At 43.3% G+C, this 23,837-nt stretch overlaps 1 protein-coding gene across 1 annotated transcript in view; it reads left to right on the top strand.

Moving 5' to 3' along the window:
* Positions 1-23,837, top strand: part of LOC139823231 (kinesin-like protein KIF19) — a 97,568-nt gene that overhangs the window by 39,870 nt on the left and 33,861 nt on the right. The window contains exons 5-6 of the mRNA XM_071795614.1: positions 19,042-19,191; positions 19,985-20,200. Coding sequence (XP_071651715.1) covers positions 19,042-19,191; positions 19,985-20,200 — 366 coding nt within the window. The remainder of the gene's footprint in view (positions 1-19,041; positions 19,192-19,984; positions 20,201-23,837) is intronic.

The raw sequence follows: 23,837 nt of genomic DNA, 5'->3' as shown, positions 1-23,837 counted from the left end.
AAATACCTTGTATTCCCTTATTGGGTTTAAATATTTTAATAAAATATTTGTATTTTGTACTGTTACCTCTGTGTAATTCTTCATGATTCAATTTTTTATTCTAATCGAAGAAAAGCAGTAGTAATATTATACCTCGAAAAAACCTAAGTAACAAGTGATAGACGTAATCTTTGTATCTCGAAAAATATATGTTCTCTGTAATTGGCGCTGTAATTTAAAAAAAGATATCATTTCTTTTTTGTAATTGTAATAATAGATCACTTAAAACGCGACTCTTTTTTTGATAAGGTAACGTAATTTTGTGATGTGTATCACTTGAGTAATAATTTTTTGGAAATAAAAATAATACTGCTTAGGTTTTTTCGATATAAATGACATGCAGGCAGGAACTTCAAACCAAAATGAGATTGAGGGTGTTGAAGAGACGCCAGTTCCTCCTACTAAAAAAGTTCGCAGGATCGCACCTCGATCACAAAATTTTATAAGTAAGAGTCGTATGGAGCATATTACTCAAGCTCTGACAAAACTCGTCGCAACTGCGAGATTACCTTGACACTTTCTATCATCGAATGCTTTGAAGGATTTTATGAACGTCTTGGAGCCCAACTACAAAGTTCCCAGCAGTCAAACCATCGTCAACCGTCTACGAGTCGCTGAGGCAGAAGTTAAGACGAAAATTGGAACATTTGGACCATCTAAACAATTGGAACATTCTAAACCTATTTCCATCAAAATCTTAAAAAATTTTTTTTTCACCATCACAAAGTTTCCTCTATGAGGAAGCAATAATATTTTTAATTATTTTTAGCTTCTTCTTTTTATAATTTTTCCTGTATATACGAACACAGATTATACAAAAAAAAAAAAACATGTATGGACATATTTTATACATAATTGTATATATTTATAGATATGTTTTTATATAAAAAATTTTTTACTGGAGATGCCTCTAACCGCGTGCTGTTATCAGTTTTCAGTAATTATTTACAAAGACCCCACTCGCCAATAACCTTGACCTTGACATATGTTGTCAAGGTCACTCTCCTGAGTGACCTTCAGAAGGTTTTAGCCGGCGGTCGTTTTTTATTAAAAAGTTATTAACAAAAAAAGTTTGAAAAATATAGCAGTTATTTTCAGTATTAAAAGTCATAAAAGACTAATATATATATGGAAATAGTACATGCATGAACAAAGAAAAGTTATTTAAAGCAGCAAATTTGAAGACACACTATGTGTCTAGTTTAACAATAGTGGAGCCCCCTGCAGAGGGGCGGAACCTACTGCCTCCACGCATACACTTTTCACGCGAGACGAGTTGTCACATGAGTTCGTGGCGTGCTTTATAAGCTCGTTTATATGTATGTATGTATGAGTTTATTGTTTATCCCCGCAGGGTTTACAAGGCGTTTTTGTGAGGAACGTACCCAAACCTTTTACAAGAACAAACTTCTCCTCGCGACCTGGCCGTATGCGACTTCTTACACTCTCGTTCCCTCCCTCCCTTCCTCGCTTCTTCTCCTTTTCCCCTCCCCTTCTCTACATCCTTCTCCTCCGCCCCCCTTCCTACCTTACTCTTTCTCCGAGCCCTCTCTCTCCTCAACCCACCTCCATTCTCTGCATCCACCCTGCAAACCCTCCTCTTCGCTTTTTCTTTTCCATCGTTAGGTCCTCGCTGCAACTCATATTCATATATCCTCCACTCTGCTACCCTTCCGTCTCTTTGCGTTCGTCTCCTTCTGTAACTAATAACTATTAGACTCTCATCCCTGCTCTCTTTTTAACCCTCCCGTCCCGTATACTTCTTTGCCTCTTTCTTCTCTTCCCCTAGCCACATATCCCCTTTCTTCATAACACCACCACTGATTCTGTTGTCAGCTTTTTTCTCTCGCTTTGCCCTCTTCCCTCTTCTCCTTTTCTTTTCTTCTTCTTCGCCCCCGTCCTTTTCACCTTATCGACCAGAAACATCCTCACCCTCACCTTCGCGCGCTTGTTTCCTCTCTACCTCAGCTCTCTTTTTCTCACCTCCTGCCCCGCAGCGGCCGAACTACACCTCTCAGCTCCCACCGCTCGACGCTTCCTCTCTCCTCCACCCTGCTCGTCTTGCTACTACTGTCGTTCGATGAGCTCGTTTATATATATACATAATGAAATATTATATATTCTCTTAAAACAACCTGTCTTCGAAGCGCGGATCGAGCTCGCGGTTGGCCGGGGTTCGAAGGAGGTGCGGAGAAGCAGACGGAGAGCGAGGTTGGCGAAATGAAGGCGCGTCTCGGTTACAAGAAAATAGTTAAATTTATTCTATGATAGTTACAATTTGCGCTCGCGGCATTTACATAGATCGATGCGTGCGAGGCGACGTTGGTTTGGTCGCGGGCGGCGCGGGGTAACTCGCGGTATGTGCGGGGCGGAGCCGCTGCTTTTGGTATTCGCGCGGACCGAATCGCGTGACGGCAGGTATCGGCACGGGCGGCGCCGGTTTCCCGGCTGGCGCGGCCCGGAGCGCGGAAAAATGGCGCGAAGCGCGGCGGCGATATGGATCGCGGAGCGTGGATAACGCGGCGGAAGCGGGTCGTCGGCCGAGACACACTCGGCGAGGGCAGAGAATGCCAGAGGCGCTCTACCGTCTTGTCCGGACAGGCTTCGGATGATTTGGGAGATGAGAAGCTGGTCCTTCGCCGAGACACACTCGGTGAAGACAGAGAATGCCGGAGGCGCTCTACCTTCGTATCCGGACGGCTTCGGGTGATTCAGATAGGAGCGAAAAGCTGGTCGCTAGCCGAGACACACTCGGCGAAGACAGAGAATGCCGGAGGCGCCCTACCTTACGTTCGGGTTAGCTTTCGTGCGGGAATTCAGGATCGGTGTTGTCTGGAAGACGGATGATCGGGAATCGCGCTCTGTGCCAGCGACGCCGGGCTTTTATACGCGTCGCGGCGGCGTCGCGGCGGCGTCGCGGCGTGGTGGGGGTAGCGACGGCGATCGCGAGCGCCGGGCCGGTGCGGCGGAACGATCGGGGATCGCGGCGCCCCGACGCCGTGATCGCGTTCGGCGGTCTTCGGCCGCCTTCGGCACCGCTCGGCGCGGTGAAGCGGTTGCCGCGTTTAAGTCCATTCGCGGACTTCCTAACGTATGATATGATTAAAAAATACGCTGGGCACATCGTGCCCGTTCTTCACCCCGCGGGTGGTCGGCGGGGTGATCTCGGCGTGCGTTCTTGCCGAAACGATGCATGTTTGGGGGTGCATCGTTACATCACCCCCCTCCGTGGAAAGCGCGAATTTGGCGCTCTATGTATTCGGCTTGATCTCCCGAATGCTGCGGACGGAGCCGGTCGCGTTAAACCGAATGTGCCACCGCTTGCCCCCCGACCGCGTTTTGTGCTGCCGGGAGACGTGCGCGTGGTAATGGGGCACCCATATGACGTGCCCGTCCTTTACTGCTACCGGGATCGGGGGCGGTGGCTGTGTCCCTTCCGCCCGTAACGGTCGGACCTCGGCTGTTGCTGGTTGTGGCGGCGGAGGCGCAAGGATCCTCGTCGTGGCCGCCTCTGGAGGTGCCGTCGGGCCGGTGGTTGGTATCGGCGGGGGTCTCGCCGGTGCCGGCGGGTTGTTGGCCGGTGTCGGTGGCGGTGCCAGAGGTTTTAGCCGGCTCCTTATGGCCTCCAGGTCGACTTTCGTCCTCTCTATCCTGGCGATCCTCGGCATGGCGCGTGGTCTTGGCTGGCTCAGTGGCGGCGGCGGGGTGGTGAGCCATTCTAATTTTCGCCGTTGCTGCTCGTCGGACCGTTGGATCGTGCAGCCGACCGTCGGCACGTTTTTGCGTGTCGGCGGTGCGCCTGCAGGTTCGGTACTCCTGGCGAGGGCGGCGGCGGCGGCGGACCCTCTGTGGAAGAGCCTCGACCAGGTATGCCCGATGTCCGGGTGGGCCGGGTCGTATTCCTCTGGCTCGGCGAGGATCTTATTGATCTCCTCGAGGATATCCCTCTCGATCGACGTTTCGCTCGTGACGGATGCCATGGCTCGTCTGTGAGCTTTTCGTTTTCGGCGCCGGTATTTATTTTCCTTTTTGGGAGTGGGGCGGTTTTTCGCCTAATCTTCGGCTCTGTCGTCGTCCTCTGAGTTTGTTTCGTTGCTGTTATTGTTGTTATCTCCCGGTTCCGTGTTTTCATCGTCGTCGGTTTTTGTCTCGGTACTGCCGTCGTCCTCGATGTCGTTTTCACCGGTGTCGGTCTCGGTGTCATTGTCCTCTTCGTTGACGTCAGGCGCGGGGGCGGTGGGCGCGGGTTTTAAATCCTGTACGTGGATATGGCGGCTCCACTTGCCGCTTTTGTCGCGGAGATCGACGATTACCGGTGATACAATTCGGCGCACCTCGAGGGGCCCGCGGAACTTCGGTGCCAGCTTGGCGTTAAACGCGGCGGCTTTGTTGGAGAGTGGGTATTCGCGTTTCCATACCCACTCCCCGACCTTCGGTGCCCACTGGCGGCGTCGTAAATTGTAGTACTTTTCCTGTCTCTGAAAAGCGCGCGCCAGGTGTACTCTTACGAGCTCGTAGGCCTCCTCGAGGTGTCGGCGCGTTTCGTCCGGCGGAGCGGCCGCGGCGCTTGGGGCGGTCTCCCGGTTGAGAGGGGAGATTGGTTCTCGGCCGAATATGAGATACGCGGGGGTGTAGCCGGTGGCTTCGTGGCGGGCCGTGTTATACGCGAATTGGAGTTCGGGGATGCGCTCATCCCAATTACGGTGGTTTCGGTCGACGTATTGCGAGATCATCGTTTTTACAACCCGGTTTGTTCGCTCGACCGGGTTGCAATGCGGCGCGTGGACCGGTGCGTATACGTGTCGGACGTTGTGGGCGGCGAGCATTTTTGCGAGTTTACTAGAATGGAGCTGCGTGCCGTTGTCCGACAATATCGTGTCGGGGCAGCCGTGGCGGAATATAATCGCTTCGGCGATGTGCGTGGTTACTGCGGGAGCGGTGGCGCGGCGCAGGGGGCGCATCTCCAACCACTTGGAGAAGCGGTCCTGCATCGTTAGGAGCCACGTGTGGCCTTGCTTCGATCGCGGCAGCGACCCGATTAGGTCGATGGTGACCTGTTGCCACGGGCGGGTGACGGACGTGGCGTGTAGTGTCCCCGCCGGTCGGGTTTGCGCGACTTTGTGCCTTAGGCACCGAGGGCAGTTTCGCACGTATTGTGCGATTTCCCGGAACATACCGGGCCAGTAATATAACTGGGCGACGCGAGCGATCGTTTTCGCGATGCCGAGATGTCCGGCGGTGGGAGCGTCGTGATTTCGGTGGAGGATCTCGGGGCGCAGTTCCTTAGGTACGCATTCCTTCCATTGGGTTTCGGGCGGGGTTTCGTTAAAGTCGAAGTTATGCAATATGTGCCGGTACAGTTTCCCGTCCCTCACCTCGTAATCGGGGTGTTCCCGTGGAGCGTCTTGCACCGCTCGTAGCGTCCGGCGGTACCACGAGCAGCGGGGCGGGGTCGTGACGGCGGCGGCGGTGTTTTGACGCGACAGGGCGTCCGCGACCCGGTTGAGGGCTCCCTTGCGGTACTTTATGTCCATATCGTATTGTTGGAGCTCGAATGCCCAGCGTCCCAACCTGCCGGTGGGTGCATCTAATTTTTGCAGCCAGCGGAGGGATTGGTGGTCGGTAATTACTGTAAATGAGTATCCTTCCAGATACTCGCGCATGCGCCGTATTCCCCAGATTACAACAAGGCATTCGAGCTCGGTCGCGCTGTAGTTTCGTTCGGCCTGATTCAATGTGCGGCTTGCGTATGCGATAACCCTCTCCCCCTCCGGGAAGTTTTGCGTGAGCACGGCCCCGAGGCCGGTCGTGCTTGCGTCGGTTTGTAAGATGAAGCGTCGCGTGAAATCTGGGCACGAGAGGACCGGCGCGGAGGTCAGGGTATCTTTTAATTTCTCGAACGCGGTATCCTCTGCCTCCCCCCAACTCCAGCGGGCGTGCTTTCGAGTCAGGGCGGTGAGCGGTGCGGCGATGGTCGCGAAGTCCTGGATGAACCGTCGGTACCACGATGCCACCCCCAGGAATTGCCGGATTTGTTTTACGGTTTGCGGCCGTGGCCACTGGGCGACTGCCCGCACTTTCTCAGGGTCGGTACGGATCCCTTCGCGGTCGACTATATGGCCGAGATATTGTAGGCGGTCGACGCAAAATCTGCATTTATCCGGGTTGAGTCGTAAACTGGCTGCGCGGAGGCGCCGGAATACTTCGCGTAAGATCCGGAGGTGTTCTTCGAACGTTTCCGTGATAATGATAATGTCGTCGAGGTATACGAAGACGTGCGGTTCGAGTTCCGGCCCGAGCACGGTATCTAGCAGCCGCTGGAACGTCGCGGGGGCGGAGTGTAGGCCGAACGGCATCACTTTAAAATGGTAGAGCCCCTTCCCCGGTACGGTAAACGCGGTGATCGGTCGGCTGGGTGGGGTGAGCGGCACCTGCCAGTACCCGCTCTTGAGGTCGAGCGTAGTTAGGTACTTCGCCCCGCGCAATTTGTCGAGCGTCGCGGTGATTTGGGGGAGGGGGTAGGCGTCGGTCTCGGTCGCGTCGTTAACCCGTCTAAAATCGATGCAAAATCGGTGGCTCCCGTCTTTTTTCCGTACTACGATAACCGGGGAGCTCCACGCGCTATTCGATCGTTCTATTACCCCTTCCCGTTCCATTTTCTCGACCTCGGCGTTAATGATGGCCTGCATGGCTGGATTGCGCGGTCGGTACCGTTGTTTAATCGGCTCGATGTTTTCTTTAACTCGGATGTGGTGGGCGGTTTTGTCGGTTGGCCCGCTTACTCGGTCGAAGAGCGGGAGTTCTTCCGCGAGGAACTCCCGGAGTTTCTCAGCTTCGGCTGGGGTGCGTGGCGCGATGCCCTCGGTCATTGCGATGGCGGGGGTCTGGTCGTGGGGTCCCGACTCGACGGGTGCGGGAATGGCGCGTCCCAGCTTTGCCCAGAAATCGACCCCGAGTAGTACCGAGCTCCTCAGGTTCGGCATAATGGTAAACGAATGCCAGATCGTTTTGCCGGCGGCCTGAATTGGTAGCCGGACGCGGCCCGGTAACGTGATATGCTGCCCGTTGGCGAGCTGGACTTGCCCTTCATCCGGGGTTACGGGGAAACCGAGGTTCTGCGCGAGGTGGGCGGTGCGCTCGTTGACGAAGGAGATGTCCGATCCGGTGTCGAGTAGGGCGTCCAGTGGACGGTCTCGGATGCGCGCGTCTTCAGGTGCGGCCGGGGCGTGAACTTTACGGGGAGGACCGGGGGGTGGCCGGAGTTTCCGCGGTCCCGGCGTCGTTTCCCGGAGGTGGGTGGCACTCCTTTGTCAGGACGCCGTCTTTGCCGCATTGCGAACAGAATTTACGGGCGGGGCGCCGGCAGTCGAAGCGCGTGTGCCCGCGCTGTTTGCAACGCCAGCAGCACTCGCTTCGGTTGTACACGGCGGCGGTGGTCGGTGGGTCGGCGACGGTGTTTCTCGCGGCGCTGTGTTTCTTGCGCTTTTGCTGCAATCGCTCGAATTCCCCTGCCCTCTGCTGCAGCTCCCGGGGGCTGCGCACATCGCTCCGCCAGATGCGGCTCTGATAGTCCGGATGCATGTTTTCGTAGAGCTGCTCGACTTGTTCTTCGGTCGAGTAGCCCCCCGCCCTACGCATAAGGGTCAGTATTTGCGTCGCGTATTTTACGTATGGTTCCCCCTCTTTTTGTACGCGATCGCGGATTTCGTTTGCTAGCTGGAGCCGGTATCGTCGCGGCAGGAATGTATCCTTGAAATCGGTTAAGAACTCCGCCCAGCGGGTCCAGTTGTCGCGGTTATTCCGGTACCACAGTAGAGCGTCCCCTCGGAGTAATTCGGGTAACTCGCGTAGCCAGTGCGCGTCGGAAACTCGTAGGCGGCCCGCAGTTCGTCGATTCGCTCCAGGAATGCCCACGGGTCCTTCCCCTCGAAATGCAACCCCCACTTCCGCATTTGGTTCATGATCTCCGTGGACGAGTTACTCGGGGGGTCGGCGTGTATCACGGTTACCGGGGTGAGCGGGGGGTCTTGATTTAGGGTTATGGCCGGGGGCGGGAGGCGGAGGGTGTCCCGTGCTTCGAACATCTCGGGGTGGTCATCGATGAATTTACTTAATCGTTTCCGGAGTTCGTCGAGGCTGCGCTCGGTGTCGAGTCCGAGTATTTCCATTTCGTGCACGAGATCGCTCTTACTGAGCCGGTAGTAAAACTCCTTCATTTTGCCGTTCTCCCGGGTCTGCTCCTTTCGGTCGAGTCCCTGTTCGGGCGCCATAAAACAACCTGTCTTCGAAGCGCGGATCGAGCTCGCGGTTGGCCGGGGTTCGAAGGAGGTGCGGAGAAGCAGACGGAGAGCGAGGTTAGCGAAATGAAGGCGCGTCTCGGTTACAAGAAAATAGTTAAATTTATTCTATGATAGTTACAATTTGCGCTCGCGGCATTTACATAGATCGATGCGTGCGAGGCGACGTTGGTTTGGTCGCGGGCGGCGCGGGGTAACTCGCGGTATGGGCGGGGCGGAGCCGCTGCTTTTGGTATTCGCGCGGACCGAATCGCGTGACGGCAGGTATCGGCACGGGCGGCGCCGGTTTCCCGGCTGGCGCGGCCCGGAGCGCGGAAAAATGGCGCAAAGCGCGGCGGCGATATGGATCGCGGAGCGTGGATAACGCGGCGGAAGCGGGTCGTCGGCCGAGACACACTCGGCGAGGGCAGAGAATGCCAGAGGCGCTCTACCGTCTTGTCCGGACAGGCTTCGGATGATTTGGGAGATGAGAAGCTGGTCCTTCGCCGAGACACACTCGGTGAAGACAGAGAATGCCGGAGGCGCTCTACCTTCGTATCCGGACGGCTTCGGGTGATTCAGATAGGAGCGAAAAGCTGGTCGCTAGCCGAGACACACTCGGCGAAGACAGAGAATGCCGGAGGCGCCCTACCTTACGTTCGGGTTAGCTTTCGTGCGGGAATTCAGGATCGGTGTTGTCTGGAAGACGGATGATCGGGAATCACGCTCTGTGCCAGCGACGCCGGGCTTTTATACGCGTCGCGGCGGCGTCGCGACGGCGTCGCGGCGTGGTGGGGGTAGCGACGGCGATCGCGAGCGCCGGGCCGGTGCGGCGGAACGATCGGGGATCGCGGCGCCCCGACGCCGTGATCGCGTTCGGCGGTCTTCGGCCGCCTTCGGCACCGCTCGGCGCGGTGAAGCGGTTGCCGCGTTTAAGTCCATTCGCGGACTTCCTAACGTATGATATGATTAAAAAATACGCTGGGCACATCGTGCCCGTTCTTCACCCCGCGGGTGGTCGGCGGGGTGGTCTCGGCGTGCTGTTCTTGCCGGAACGATGCATGTTTGGGGGTGCATCGTTACACTTTATTAATTTCCTGAATACACATATTTTTATGTCATCTAGTAATACATAAAATGGGTCTTCTCCAATGCTTTTTATTGTATATCGCCGCAAATCTTTACACAGATAATCGACTAACTTATCTTGTTTAATACCAATTCTACTTAAATGAGCTTGTAAAGCACGCCACAAACCCATGTGACCGCAGGGGGGGGGGCGGAACCTACTGCCACCACGCATGCACTTTCCACGCGAAACGAGGTGCCACATGGGTTTACAACTTTTCACGCGTGGAAAATCCACGCCGAAAACACCCCGCACCCCTCCTTCGGTGTGTGTGCACGCGCGCATGCTATCGTTGAATAATTTTTACAAAGCGGAAACTTTATACTTCGTAACTTTTGAACGGATTGTGACCGTCACTTTTTTCAAGGTCAAGGTTACTCAGGGTTATGACCTTGACAACATATGTCAAGGTCAAGGTCATTGGCGAGTGGGGTCTTTTTGTAAATAATTACCCAGTTTTCATATTATTTCTAGCTGAAAGGTGCTGCAAATTGTTTTGCGTTGGCTGTGTTCTCCACGACTGATTGTGAGTTGCAGTTTTTTTGACACATTTACATACAATAAAATTCTATTTTTAATTACCGTAAGTTTATGTTATTAAACGATCTTTTCTTGTCAATTTAATAAAGTAGGGGAGACTGGGGCGAAGTCGGGCTCGGGGCGGAGTCGTTTTTGCAATCATCTCGAAATCTGTATGTTGTGTAAACTCGCCATTAATAGTGTAAAGGCGGCTTATGGTGCACACGTGATCCACGGAGTTTAGTGAGGTTACGTGCCATGTTGTGATTGTTATCGAAGCAAACGTGTTTACACGGAACTTGAGCGCGACGCTTGAAAGTATTCGAGCGTTTCCTAAAGCCGCTCCGCTCCGAGGCAGACAACTCGTAAAGGACGAAAACGAAGAACGACCGCCGTCCTTACTAACTCGCCTCAAATGAAGGAATTGGCGACTGAGCAGGCAGAGTCGAAGTGGAAGAAAGATGAGAAATCTGCTACAAGAAAGAGAACGACAAAATCGACCATTATCACTACGCCGAGAAAGAAAGGCCGGCCAAAAAAAAATGCCACGCAATGAGGACCGCAACGAGCAGTGGGCAAAAAACGAAGTCAATAAAATTAAATAATATGTGCTGCGTATGCTCGGACATGATAGAAAACAGAGCTGACAAAAAACAGTGCATTTCGTGCAAGCGTAAGGCACACAACAAGTGCGTGTGTTCGTCAAATTCTGTCTTTAAATGTTTTAACTGTTTCAATGATACTGATAGCAAAAAAGAAAATTGATTTTGTTGATGAAATTATTATTTTTCTACTAAAAAACATTGAATAAAATGTATTCTATTATTTTTTATGATCAAAATTATGTATCTTTATTTAAAATCCAGTCCGATAATGAAGACACAACTCCGCCCCGGGAATTTTGACTTTTCGATTTTTGCACCTTTGTCGTTTTTACTCTATACCAATTGAACAAAGCGACGTAGATAAAAAATGCCTGTATAAATTTTGTAGCTAAAGGTTCACTCTTTACAATGGTATATTATATTTTACTAAAATGATTTATTTTGTTGTTAAAAATCGGCACCGAAAAAAAGGACCGATTTTGCCCCGGTCTCCTCTATATATCTGTGTAAATATCGATTATTTGTAATGATTTATACTATCTAAAAGATAAATATTTACATTTACGAACCCCTCCTCAATGACCTCCTTCACATATATTATCCCAGCGAAAAATGACCCGTCGAATCGACGTCTAGCTGACGTCGAAAACGTATATCGAAAAGTAATTGAAATATTCATCGATTTTGATTGATTTATGGCACAACTTTCGATGACTTTTCGACTCAGAATAAATCGATTTTGACACGATATTGATTATTATTTCCTCACTGTAGATATGGGCCGATTCACCGTCTCCGATTAACATGATCCTCCGATTAAACTCTTCGGCTCTTTCTAAGGGGGGGAGATCCATAGACTTGCAAGTTGCGAGGAGAAGACGGATGAATTGATAAGGGGGATTATTTAAAAATGGGAGAATATCTCTTAGAGATTGAGGAAAGGTTTTTTCAATGTATTTGACTAAATAAGAGGCTTTACTACAGTACAATCCGCAATTAAATATTACATGGTTAATATTTTGCATTGGGTTGCCGCAAGGGCAGCGTTCGGTTGATGACAAAGAACGAGACGTCTGTCGTAGCGTGGACATAAAGTAAAGCATACATAGAAAAACTATACAATATATAGCCTTTCACGACTTACGTTGTTCTCTACCTTATTTTAGCCTATCAACAGCCTTTCAAAGTTCCGATCACGGACTTATATCCAATTGCAGCACTGCTGTTTGGCGTCGTCGGCGCTCAACGAAATATTCAAGTTGTTGCTCAGTTGCCGGATTGTTTGCGCATGCGCAGCAAATGGCGGCTTATACATATAATGCAAGTAATAAAAAGCTGTGTTCAGCAGAGAAAACTACTTTGCAATTGTTATAAAATTTGTGAATGTGATTGGTGTACCTATGTTTTTAATTTTGGCCGAAACTAAGAGTAATACACCAATCAAATTCACGAATTTTACAACTGCAGTTGCAAAGCAGCTTTCTGTGCTGAACACAATTATAATTAGTATAATGCCTGTATATAGGTGTTTATATATAAAAACTTTTTTATTTTCTGTCTTTAATATTTATTTTATAATTAAACTTATTTTTTATTTTGATAAATGTAAATACAAATATCTTATTAATATCTAATATTAATAATTTAATTAAATTGCTTAATTTAACTTCTTGTTTAATAAATGAGCGGATGTAGTAATGAAAATGTACCTATTATATATAATATTTTAATTTTCAAAATTGTCAAATTACAAACAGGATTTTTGTTGTGACTTTTACAGTTATAAAGTAACTATTTAATGAAAATAAAAGCCTAAAAAAATTAATATAAACAAAACAATTTCCGTCGCCAGCAAATAATTCAAAATAAGTCGTTTTATTTTTGACCCAACTGGCCAATTAAAACAAGATTGCACGACGTTTCGACCGAATTCCGGTCCTTATCAAGTGCTTTAATTCAAGTTACACCGATCCGCATAACAAACTTAATTGCATCGTTGACGTGGTGTCCTGACAACGTCAAGACCAACGCAAAACTAAACAAAAGAGAAAATAATACATTTAACAATAGAAAAACTATACAAAATCATTACAATATCGCGCTAGTCAAAAACAATAAAATCAATTAACACTGTAAAAATTAGTTAAAAGCTTACAATTCTTATGCGTTCCAAAACAAACGGTGAAATCAAAACGTCACCAGCCATATCGAGGCACGTCCGAACAGTAAGACAGTCAAAGTCGAAATGAAGTTGTCAAACGTAATCCGCGGATAGCAAACGGCGCTCTGGTGGAAAAACGAGCAAAACCGAATATACAGGGCCGACTAAGTAATACCAATGACACGGTTATAAATAGATGGCAGGCTCTCAGTATCGTTTTGTAAATTGATTGTGCAATCATGTTTTTTAATGAAAAACATTTCGGATATTTCACTTTTTTTGAAATGTTTTTTTTTGTATAAAATTTTCGGATGCTGCCACTTGAAATCATGATTGTGTGCAAGACGGTGTTTGCTCACAACAGAATGATTATCTACATTTTTCCTGATATCACATCGATGTTCTTTGATGCGTGTTTCTAAATGCCTTTTTGTCTGGCCAATATATACCGCATCACAATTTGCACAATCAATCTTATAAACTAACTCAGTCTGACTGAGATTCGGCAACCCGTCTTTACCCTTCCTAATGACACAATCCAATCTCTTCGGGATGGTGTGAAGAACTCTAAAGTTCATGTCTTGCATTGTACGGCTAACATTCTCGCTAAGGCCCTTTATGTAAGGTACAGTAATGCACCTTCGAGGATCTTGGGCCACTTCGCTACTGACAGGATCATTGTTATTACGATTTCGCAATTCGCCAAGCCGGACATTGACATATTTATCAACAACTTTCTTCGGGTAACAATTATTAATAAGGATCTTTTTTATTTCACTAATATTAGACTTGTGAAACCGCGCGTCGGACAAAAGAATCGCCCGATCAACCAAATTCCTTACGATGTTAATTTTATATTTCATAGGATGGTTTGAAAAATAATTTATATACCGGCCCGAGAAAGTTGGTTTACGGAACCAATTCGTGAGCAATGAGCCTCCCTCGCGGATGACCGTGGTATCAAGGAAACTCAATTTACCATTGCTTTCCATTTCATAAGTGAATTTTAATCTATCGTGGTAATTGTTGAAACTGTCTAATAATTCCCTAATACCCGACTCGGGAACAACCGCGAAAATATCATCCACATATCGTTTGAAAAAGAATATCCTGAAACTGAGCCGCTGTATAGAATGCTTCTCTAAATCCTCCATGACCATGTCTGCCAAGATAGGAGAGAGGGGAGACCCCATCGGGCTTCCGAAGATCTGTTCATAAAATTGGCCGTTGAACATAAAACTAGTAGAACTGAGGATCAAGTCTACAGCACTCAAGAATTGTGGAAGGCTGAGATCAGTTTTTGTAGTGATGTAATTCTATCTCTCTTCAATCGCTTTCAAAACAAGATCTTTAGGTACGTTAGTGAACAGAGAAGTGACATCTAACGAAATTAAAACGTCACCGTCTCCCACTCTTACTCCTCTAATCAATTCTACAAAGGACCAACCATCCTTAACATATGATTCAGGTTTAGGAACAGATTTTTCTAAAATATTTTGCAAACGGCTGGCGATATTATGGAGCGGACTGCCTAAAGTGGAAACAATTATACGTAATGGTGAGCCAATTTTATGAATTTTCGGGAGCCCGTAACTGCGCGGAAGATTCCCATTAGTGCAATTCAAATGTCTAAAAACTTGCTCATTGATGATGCCCATGTTAAACCAAGACTTTGCCATTTCGTTGATTTTCGATGTTATTTATCTTATAGGATTGCTTTTTAATTTTTTGTACGTGGAACTGTCATTAAGTAAGTCAGTCATCTTATTAACATACGTACTTTTTTCCATGATCACGGTAACTTGGCCCTTGTCTGCCTTTGTAACAAAGACATCATCGTTGTTGCGCGGAGGGACTTTTTACAAAATCTAAATTCTTGCAAAATAAACCTCTCTATACAATTTTTATGCTTATTAGTCCGCAAGAACTTAAACAACGAATTCGAAATACGGTTGCGCGCTTCGTCAACAATATCGTCAGCAATCTGGTAAACATTGAATTCGAAATTTTTAATTACGTCAACCACTGAATCTATGCGATCTCTCCTGTCATTGTTGTCAACTGGTAGAGCGAATCTATCGCCAAGACTAAGAAACCTCAGTACTCTGTCTGGGATTTGTTTGCTGCTAATATTGATAATCCATTTGTTGTGATCAAAGTTCATTAACGAATTAATAACTGGGTTTTGCGCAGCTATAACTGAGTTAAATTTATTAATAAGTTTTCTTTGTATTTTTTGGTCATATGTATGAAAATAATCGTTGTTAGCATAGAAAAAGTTGTTGACAACATGACCAGGTAAGAGCGCACGAAGTTGGTTCTCTAGTCTAATAATCTTGGAACGAATAAAACATAAATTAACATTAGTATCATTAATTTCAAAATAACTTGATCAGGCAATTCTTTTGTCCGACGCGCGGTTTCACAAGTCTAATATTAGTGAAATAAAAAAGATCCTTATTAATAATTGTTACCCGAAGAAAGTTGTTGATAAATATGTCAATGTCCGGCTTGGCGAATTGCGAAATCGTAATAACAATGATCCTGTCAGTATAGCGAAGTGGCCCAAGATCCTCGAAGATGCATTACTGTACCTTACATAAAGGGCCTTAGCGAGAATGTTAGCCGTACAATGCGAGACATGAACTTTAGAGTTCTTCACACCATCCCGAAGAGATTAGATTGTGTCATTAGAAAGGGTAAAGACGGGTTGCCGAATCTCAGTCAGACTGAGTTAGTTTATAAGATTGATTGTGCAAATTGTGATGCGGTATATATTGGCCAGACAAAAAGGCATTTAGAGACACGCATCAAAGAACATCGATGTGATATCAGGAAAAATGTAGATAATCATTCTGTTGTGAGCAAACACCGTCTTGCACACAATCATGATTTCAAGTGGCAGCATCCGAAAATTTTATACAAAGAAAAACATTTCAAAAAAAGTGAAATATCCGAAATGTTTTTCATTAAAAAACATGATTGCACAATCAATTTACAAAACGATACTGAGAGCCTGCCATCTATTTATAACCGTATCATTGGTATTACTTAGTCGGCCCTGTATATTCGGTTTTGCTCGTTTTTCCACCAGAGCGCCGTTTGCTATCCGCGGATTACGTTTGACAACTTCGTTTCGACTTTGACTGTCTTACTGTTCGGACGTGCCTCGATATGGCTGGTGACGTTTTGATTTCACCGTTTGTTTTGGAACGCATAAGAATTGTAAGCTTTTAACTAATTTTTACAGTGTTAATTGATTTTATTGTTTTTGACTAGCGCGATATTGTAATGATTTTGTATAGTTTTTCTATTGTTAAATGTATTATTTTCTCTTTTGTTTAGTTTTGCGTTGGTCTTGACGTTGTCAGGACACCACGTCAACGATGCAATTAAGTTTGTTATGCGGATCGGTGTAACTTGAATTAAAGCACTTGATAAGGACCGGAATTCGGTCGAAACGTCGTGCAATCTTGTTTCAATTTGCCAGTTGGGTCGAAAATAAAACGACTTATTTTAAAATTAATATAGTAACGCAATTATTATAATGCTCAAATTATAAAATATTTACATTATCCATGTCTGTCAATACAATATAATTTTTTATTCATATTGCATTTTATATAATGGCAATGTTATTATATATTTGACAGGCAAATCAAAATAGCTTTGAATCGATATCAAAATGATGAAATATCGTCTTAACACTAACAGAAAATACATAATTTACCTGTTTACAGTCTGACGCGATAAATGTATGTCACAAATAATTTTTCTTTAAAAAAAATTTTTTTAAAAATGTCATAAAGCACAAACATCGAAATAAGCTTCAAATTTCGAGCATTATTTCGATATGATGTAATATCGATGATTTCGACGTCAATTAGACGTCGATTCGATGGATCATTTCTCGCTGGGATAGTGAGTAACCTTTAAAAGGTTTTAGCCGTCGCTCGTTCTTTATTAAAAAATTAAAAATTAACAAAAAAAGTGTTTGAAAAGTATAGCAGTTATTTTGAGTATTAAAAGGCATAAACGACTAATATGTATGTGGAAATGTACATGTATGAACGAAGGAAAATCATTTAAAGCAGTGAATCGTTAATATATTGAACAGTCTTTTTGTTAAAGCAGAGAATAGTCTGAATAGTTAGCATAGAAAAGGGTAAAAATGAACATAAGGAGAGAGGCACCTCCAATGATTTTGATTTTGACATATGTTGTCAAACACATAACCCTGAGTAACTTTTCCTTATAACTTAATCGTCGGTCATTATTTGCAAGTTATGAACATGTCACAAAAAAAGTTTGAAAAATATACAAGTTTGTGTCAGTGCTAAAGGAAGTAATTTGCTAATATATGTATATAGACAGTAAACATGTAGTCGGGGGAGTGCCGAGTGGCTACCGCCTCTTCCCCGTAGGCAGGGGTGGGTGGGAGTGGACCTTGGTTATCGTGGAAAGTTGAAAACATCAACCGTACAATTACTACGTTTACGCGAGCGTTACTTCTGTATAGTAACTTACGATAATTCACTCGTTTACGCGGAGTAAATTATCGTAAGTTACTACAAAATCCCGTTTATGCGAAGGAATTATCGTAAGTTACTACAGAAGTAACGCTCGCGTAAACATAAATGATAAACTTTGTTTTGCCTTATAAGCAGAGATGGAATCGGGTAGGGTAAATCTCGCTTTGCGTGGAAAGTACAATGCTGTCTAGAGAATTATCCACGAAAAGCGAGACCCCACTCCACCCCTGCTTACAGGGCAAAACGAGGTCTATCATTGTACGATTCGGGTTTTCAACTTTCCACGCGAACTGAATCCACCTCCCCATTCACCTCCGTCTACATGTCAAGACTAAAAATCGGTGTTTCCATATTAGTAAGATTTGTTATTGCCATAAATATTACTACATGCCTCAGTGGTCGAATTGATACGACGCCCTACATGGAATGAGGGAGCTTCCAGGTTCGAACTCTGGCTAAGGTAATATTTTTCGCAATAAATTTAATAATTTAATTTAATAAAAATGAGATGCTTAATATGTAAGTATCAAAGATTAAATCAATTTAGAAACGACCCAAACCCATGGTCGAAAAAGTCTTGACGATTAATCTGATCAAAACCAATGATCGAATTGTCACGACATTAGCCAAATGTTGTCGAATATAAAAATAGAGTCTTTCTCGTTTATTTATTTATATTTAATATGTTTTAAACCTGTTTAAAACCTTAGCATTCCTATTATGCACCGCGGGTACCTTTATGATAAATTACTTCCTGACCTAATTATTTTGGTTCAGTCGTGAAGTATTGCACACAGGTATTTGCATGTCTCGCGATTAATAGCTTGCATTAATATGTAGTAAAAAACACATTTTTACGTCCATGTAGAAGTTGCATAAATTTCTGATAAGTATCATGGTATTCGCCTGCTCACACACGATAGAAGCACATTATGCATACATGCACATAATACGTACATACGTATAATATAATTACATTACGTGTATTTTGCGTGCACAAAATTACGATAAGGAACTACTTATGCAGTGCATTCTCATTCACTTTATGTTTTCAAATATTCACAACGTTCATTACTCACAACATTTGATTACAAATAACAATATATGAACAAAACACTAAATACTAATATCTTATTTTGCTATTAACTTTTTATGATCCGAATTAATTTCAACATATCTGTCGATCGTTAGGTATATAATTAGATACTCCGTTTTATTTTAAACGTTAACAGAATATTGACTGATAGAATTGCTTAAACAATTATAAGTTTTGCTTTGCAGAAATTTTTATTAAAAAGTGGTTTATCAATTGTAATCGTTAATCACAGCTTCGAGTATTTGAAATGTTTTGCAGAAAATTATCAGTTAGTCTTACATCGGTTGTAAGGTCTCTTAGACTTCGCGTGATAACAATAACAGCCCTAAGTTTAGTTAATAGAGTCCTAAAGTTTTGAGAGTTAATTAATCAAATTGTCCGAAATTCGCGCTTTGCAAACAATGTTTAGTTTAGATGATATTTACAAGATATAATAAGTAAAAAGAAAATTTATCTGTTGAGTTATGTGAGATATTGTTAAGTGTATTAATCAATTAATGTCTTATAATTTGAACGTCTATCTATTATTTCGACATTATCTTGATAAAAAACAAAATTTTATTTGCCCTAAGAATCCTTTCGCATATATTTGTAAATGTTAATTATTTGGATTATTTTTTCTCCTCTCTCTCTTTCTGAAACCTTACGGATTTCTTTTATTAAACATTTTCATTTTTTTCATAGGTAACGATGTCATACATGGAGATTTACAATGAAAACATTCGCGATCTTCTCAATCCTAATTCGGGATATCTGGAATTACGCGACGATACTCGTGGTCGCAACGTTCAAGTCTCAGGATTGACGGAAGTCTCTACCAATTCGACAGAAGAGGTATTTATTTTTGTAATATAACGCAAGTTTAAGAAGCAAGGTGCATTAAAAAAATTATCGAAATATTAATTTAAACGATTTAAAACAAGTAGATTAACTCCTACAATTTTCAAAAAAAATTATATTTGGATATGTGTAAATATTCATCAAAAGCAGTTAAATATATAGTCCTTTTCGGTCTAGATTAGAAGCGAATAATCACGAAATAATTAGAAAAGTTTATTTTAAATTCTTATTTGATTTGTCACTAGTTAGCATCCTTTACTTGTATCCTGGAAATTTGAAATAAAAAAAAAGAAATATATAAATTGTTGCAATAATGAATGTAAGACTGTGTGACGCCAAACAACATTAAATTTTTGAAGTGCATTCTTGTAAAAAATCATGTTTTTTGACGTTTATGTATCTGTATTCCTCGGAAAATATTAAACATTTTTATAAATTTTCTAAATCTCTTTAGAAATAAATGGACTGTTGATTGTTTAGTGTTAAAAAATTATAATTTTATTATTTGCACGTGCAAAATTATAAAAAAACTAATTTTTTTAAACTATTAAATACCAACCAAAATATAAACCTTATTTATAAAAGCTTATTTATAAAGAAACCTCGATCAAAACGTAGCCAATTATATAAGAAAAAGAATAAGAAAAAAATAATAATTTGAATACATTAACTTTTAATCACACACAGTGATGAGAAAAAGAAACGTAATGCCCTATGATTTCTGCCTATAATTTTACTGCGTTCCTTCAGAGTGAACAACGTTGAGTGGTTTATTTAACATTTACAGGTAATGCAGCTGTTACACAGAGGTAACAAAGCGAGGACAATAGAGCCGACTGCCGCGAATAAGACTTCGTCACGAAGTCATGCGCTTCTCAGCGTTATAGTTAAACAATTGTCTCGTCGAGTTCAAGATGACGAACAACGTGTGCGTAACAAAATAAAGCAAGGGAGATTATTCATGATCGATCTCGCCGGATCTGAACGGGCTAAGCAAACGAAGGTAATTTTTATATCATTTTTTTTTTCAAATTACGTAGAATGTTTAATGCAACAATTATTTTTAAATTTTAATTTAGATTTTTTGATTTTTTTATTTTAGTAGCAAAAAAAATTAATTTTCTTGGAGTATTTTTTAAAAAAATACATTCTCTAAGATTGATTTAAACAACCAATTTTTCTGGTCTTATATTTGTAAAAATATACATATTAAAAATATACATACAAAAATATACATATAAAAATATAGGTAGGTACATAGTAAAAATATACATACAGGATGTTTGGTAACTTTGTCTGAGGACGAGCGTGGCTTAGTAGACAGTGCACTGGTCTATTGAGCCAAGGTCCCGGGTTCGATTCCCGGTAGAGCTAGAATAGTTATTTGTGTAACAAGTGTCGTAAGATGAAAATTCCCGGGTGCGGTTACCGCACTCGCCTTCGGCTCGTGCGTAAACTCCGCACCCGGGAATTTTCATTTTTACACACGACTTACACTCCCTATTTTATGTTGCAAGTGCCTGGAAAGTGGTCTATCACGCACGCGTAGCGTGAGTAATGGGGCACTTTCCATGCACGTGTTGCATAAAAATTATATTCGCTCGTTCTCCTCTCGGAAGGCAATGGCAAACCACCGAGAGAGTATGTCTTGCCCCAAGAGAACTTTTCTAAAAAATATAGCCGTTTGGAATCGGCGTTAAACTGTAGGTCCCATATACAATGTGTGTAATCCACGTGCGCAATACATATATATGAAGATAAGTCACCACGTTCGGGCACGAGTAATAGGACTGAGGATGTTTGGTAATAATCGCCGAACTTCTTGTATGCAAGTAAAATGAGTTAAACCGAGTAGAAAAGTCTTCTATCATTTTGCGAAATTCGCAAATATTTGAGAATGGTATGTACGTCTCTTCTCGCCGCGCGCTTCTACTAGAGTATATATAAGATTGGCCGATCTTTTTCAATTGATTTCTTAGTAAAGTATTGCGAATTTTGCAAAATGGTAGAAGACTTTTCTACTCGGTTTAACTCACTCTACTTGCATACAAAAGGTTCGGCGATTATTACTGGTCACCCTGTATATAATATAATTATATATGTATATTTTTACTAATATTTTAATGATATTTTAACTTTATGTATTTAATTTTGAATAATTTTTTAAAATAAGAACCTGCACGTGTAACACGTTTATAACTATGTACATGCTTTTACTGACGCACGCGTCAATTTCTTGTGCAATCATCTAAAAGTTAAAAATAATTTTTTGAAACTTCTAAAATAAACAATTCCTTTAATGTTATAATCACGCTGTTGGAAAATTTTTGTAGTTTTATTAAAAAAGGTCCTTGTTAAAATTTTTGTGTAAAATAATCAACACATACATGTGTAGATTTAACATATACCTGCTATGTTAATTAAAATTAATAAATTTAAAATTTAAAATTATTAAAATAATTTAAAAAACATGTTAAAGTAACACAATTAGAACGTATTTATTAAATGCGTTAAAATTTACAGAAAAAGAATGTTGATTTTATTCTATAACAGAAGTGGGAATAAATATTTATAAAAAAAGAGTGTTGATTTTACCTTACAATCTTAACTTTGTCACGTTCTGACTGTTATCGTTCGTCCGTTTTTTGGTCAATGCATTTAAGCAATTTACCAGGAATTTGGACAAGTCGTGTGAAGGATATTATTATTATTTGGGACCGAAAAAATATCTGAGTTTATACGTTTGGTAACGAGAATCAGTTTTATCTATTTGATTATAATTAGGATAATCAACGTCGAAATCGACAGAAATAGGTTTAAATGGAGGTGCGTTTTCTAGTTGTTGTAATTGTTGGAGAAAGGGGAGAGGATCTTGATTAGAAATAACTGCTTGTTTGATCTGGAATCTGATTCGTTTAATTCGAACGCGCCTACCTCCTTTCTTCGTCATTCAGCCGCGTTCACGAAAATGAATTTTAAGCTCGCCACACTCTTCGGCAGCGCTCTAAAACCAATCCGCCACACCCTCTGCTCGCCACACTCTTCGTCAGCGCTCAGATCGTTAGCGTAGAGGTCAAATTCACTTTCGGGAATTTATCGAGATTATTGTCTTTTCTGGAAACCAACCCCGTAATCGCCACGTTTTCGGCAGCGAAAGTACCGGTTCGCCACACTCTTCGTCAGCGCCCCAGCACAGATCGCCACGCTTTGTCAGCGGAAACTGCGAGGCTGAATGCCAGAAGTGACAGTGATTATTACGACTCCCAAGAATCAACCCCGTAATCGCCAAGCTTTCGGCAGCGAAAGTACCGGTTCGCCACACTCTTCGTCAGCGCCCCAGCACAGATCGCCACGCTTTTGTCAGCGACAACTGCGAGTCGAATCTTAAAAGTGATGGATTATTGATTAAGAATACGAGATGAGATTCCAGATTTTCAAACTCGTTCCCTTTCAAACTTATCTTACCTTTATTCTAAAAATCTCAGTACAACTTGTGCGTGAAGCGCGGTCTTATAAGGTATGAGAGTACAGGGACTAAGTCCCAGAATTGAGCGCGAATGCTCGAACTTAGCGTATAATGGAACGTAGGAAATCGAATAAGAGTTAGGAGAGAGTCTGAGAACTATGTCTAGTCCAGACCGAAGTTAAAACTTATCTGCTTTCCGCGGCGTTTTTCCGCCCCATTTATACCCGAAAAAGACCGGAATCTCCCGCGCAAGATTCCCGCCCTTTTCCTACGCGTCTTAAGGAGGGAGGTATTCTGGAAGCTTCTAGAACATTCTAGAAGCGTAGTTTTGGGCCCATCTGGCCCCCAGCCCTTCAACGGACTTCGATAAGATAACCTAAACATTTACATTGACCCGACCGTTCCCTCGGAATTCCGAGCTAACGTGCGTCGTCTAAGCGTTCAAAATTTTCAACGTGTATCGTCTGAAAATCTAAAATTTTCCGTACGTAACAACTTCAACATAAAAGTTATGTTAATTATATATATAATTAACCTCAAATTACGATCAGAATTACATTTTCTTTCTGTTGAAATATTTTAACATAATATCGTGTTACCATTTAACACTTCCATATTATGTTAAATTAACACAAAAATTTGAGTGGACCGTTTGGGACATATGATTTATGTTATATTTAACACTTCCAACAGTGTATTTTCTTTGCGTCAGAATTTATAAACATTATTACTTATTTTCATCATCTTGTATCTCCACAATTGAAGATACGGAGCCAATAAACTACCCACAGTATGGCAACAGATTTGGTATCATCTGTGTCCGCATTAAACTCATGTTTTGTCGATAGATCCTGCCAATATAAGACAGCAGATTGTCGACAGAAACAAAAAAATCTGTTATTTCATAAATAGTTAAATGGAACATTTTAATAGTTACGAAACGGCAAGTTTTGCTCAATTTCTGGAGTCAATCTGCAAGAATATTCTGTTAGCAGTTTCTGTTATATTTCTGCAGGAATTCTATCGATAAAAACACTTTCACAATTTGTTTTCGACAGATTTGACTATCCGGGGAGATTTGAAACACTAAAAATATAATGTTAAGAGTAGCATAGATATGATGATTCTAATTCAGTGGGTGTTCAGGGGAAAGTTGGAGTCAGGGGGAATTTTT

This window comes from Temnothorax longispinosus, chromosome 12, assembly GCF_030848805.1.
Source record: "Temnothorax longispinosus isolate EJ_2023e chromosome 12, Tlon_JGU_v1, whole genome shotgun sequence".
Lineage (NCBI taxonomy): Eukaryota > Metazoa > Arthropoda > Insecta > Hymenoptera > Formicidae > Temnothorax > Temnothorax longispinosus.
Note: the sequence above shows the minus strand (reverse complement) of the source record. Positions and strands in the feature narration are given on the sequence as shown.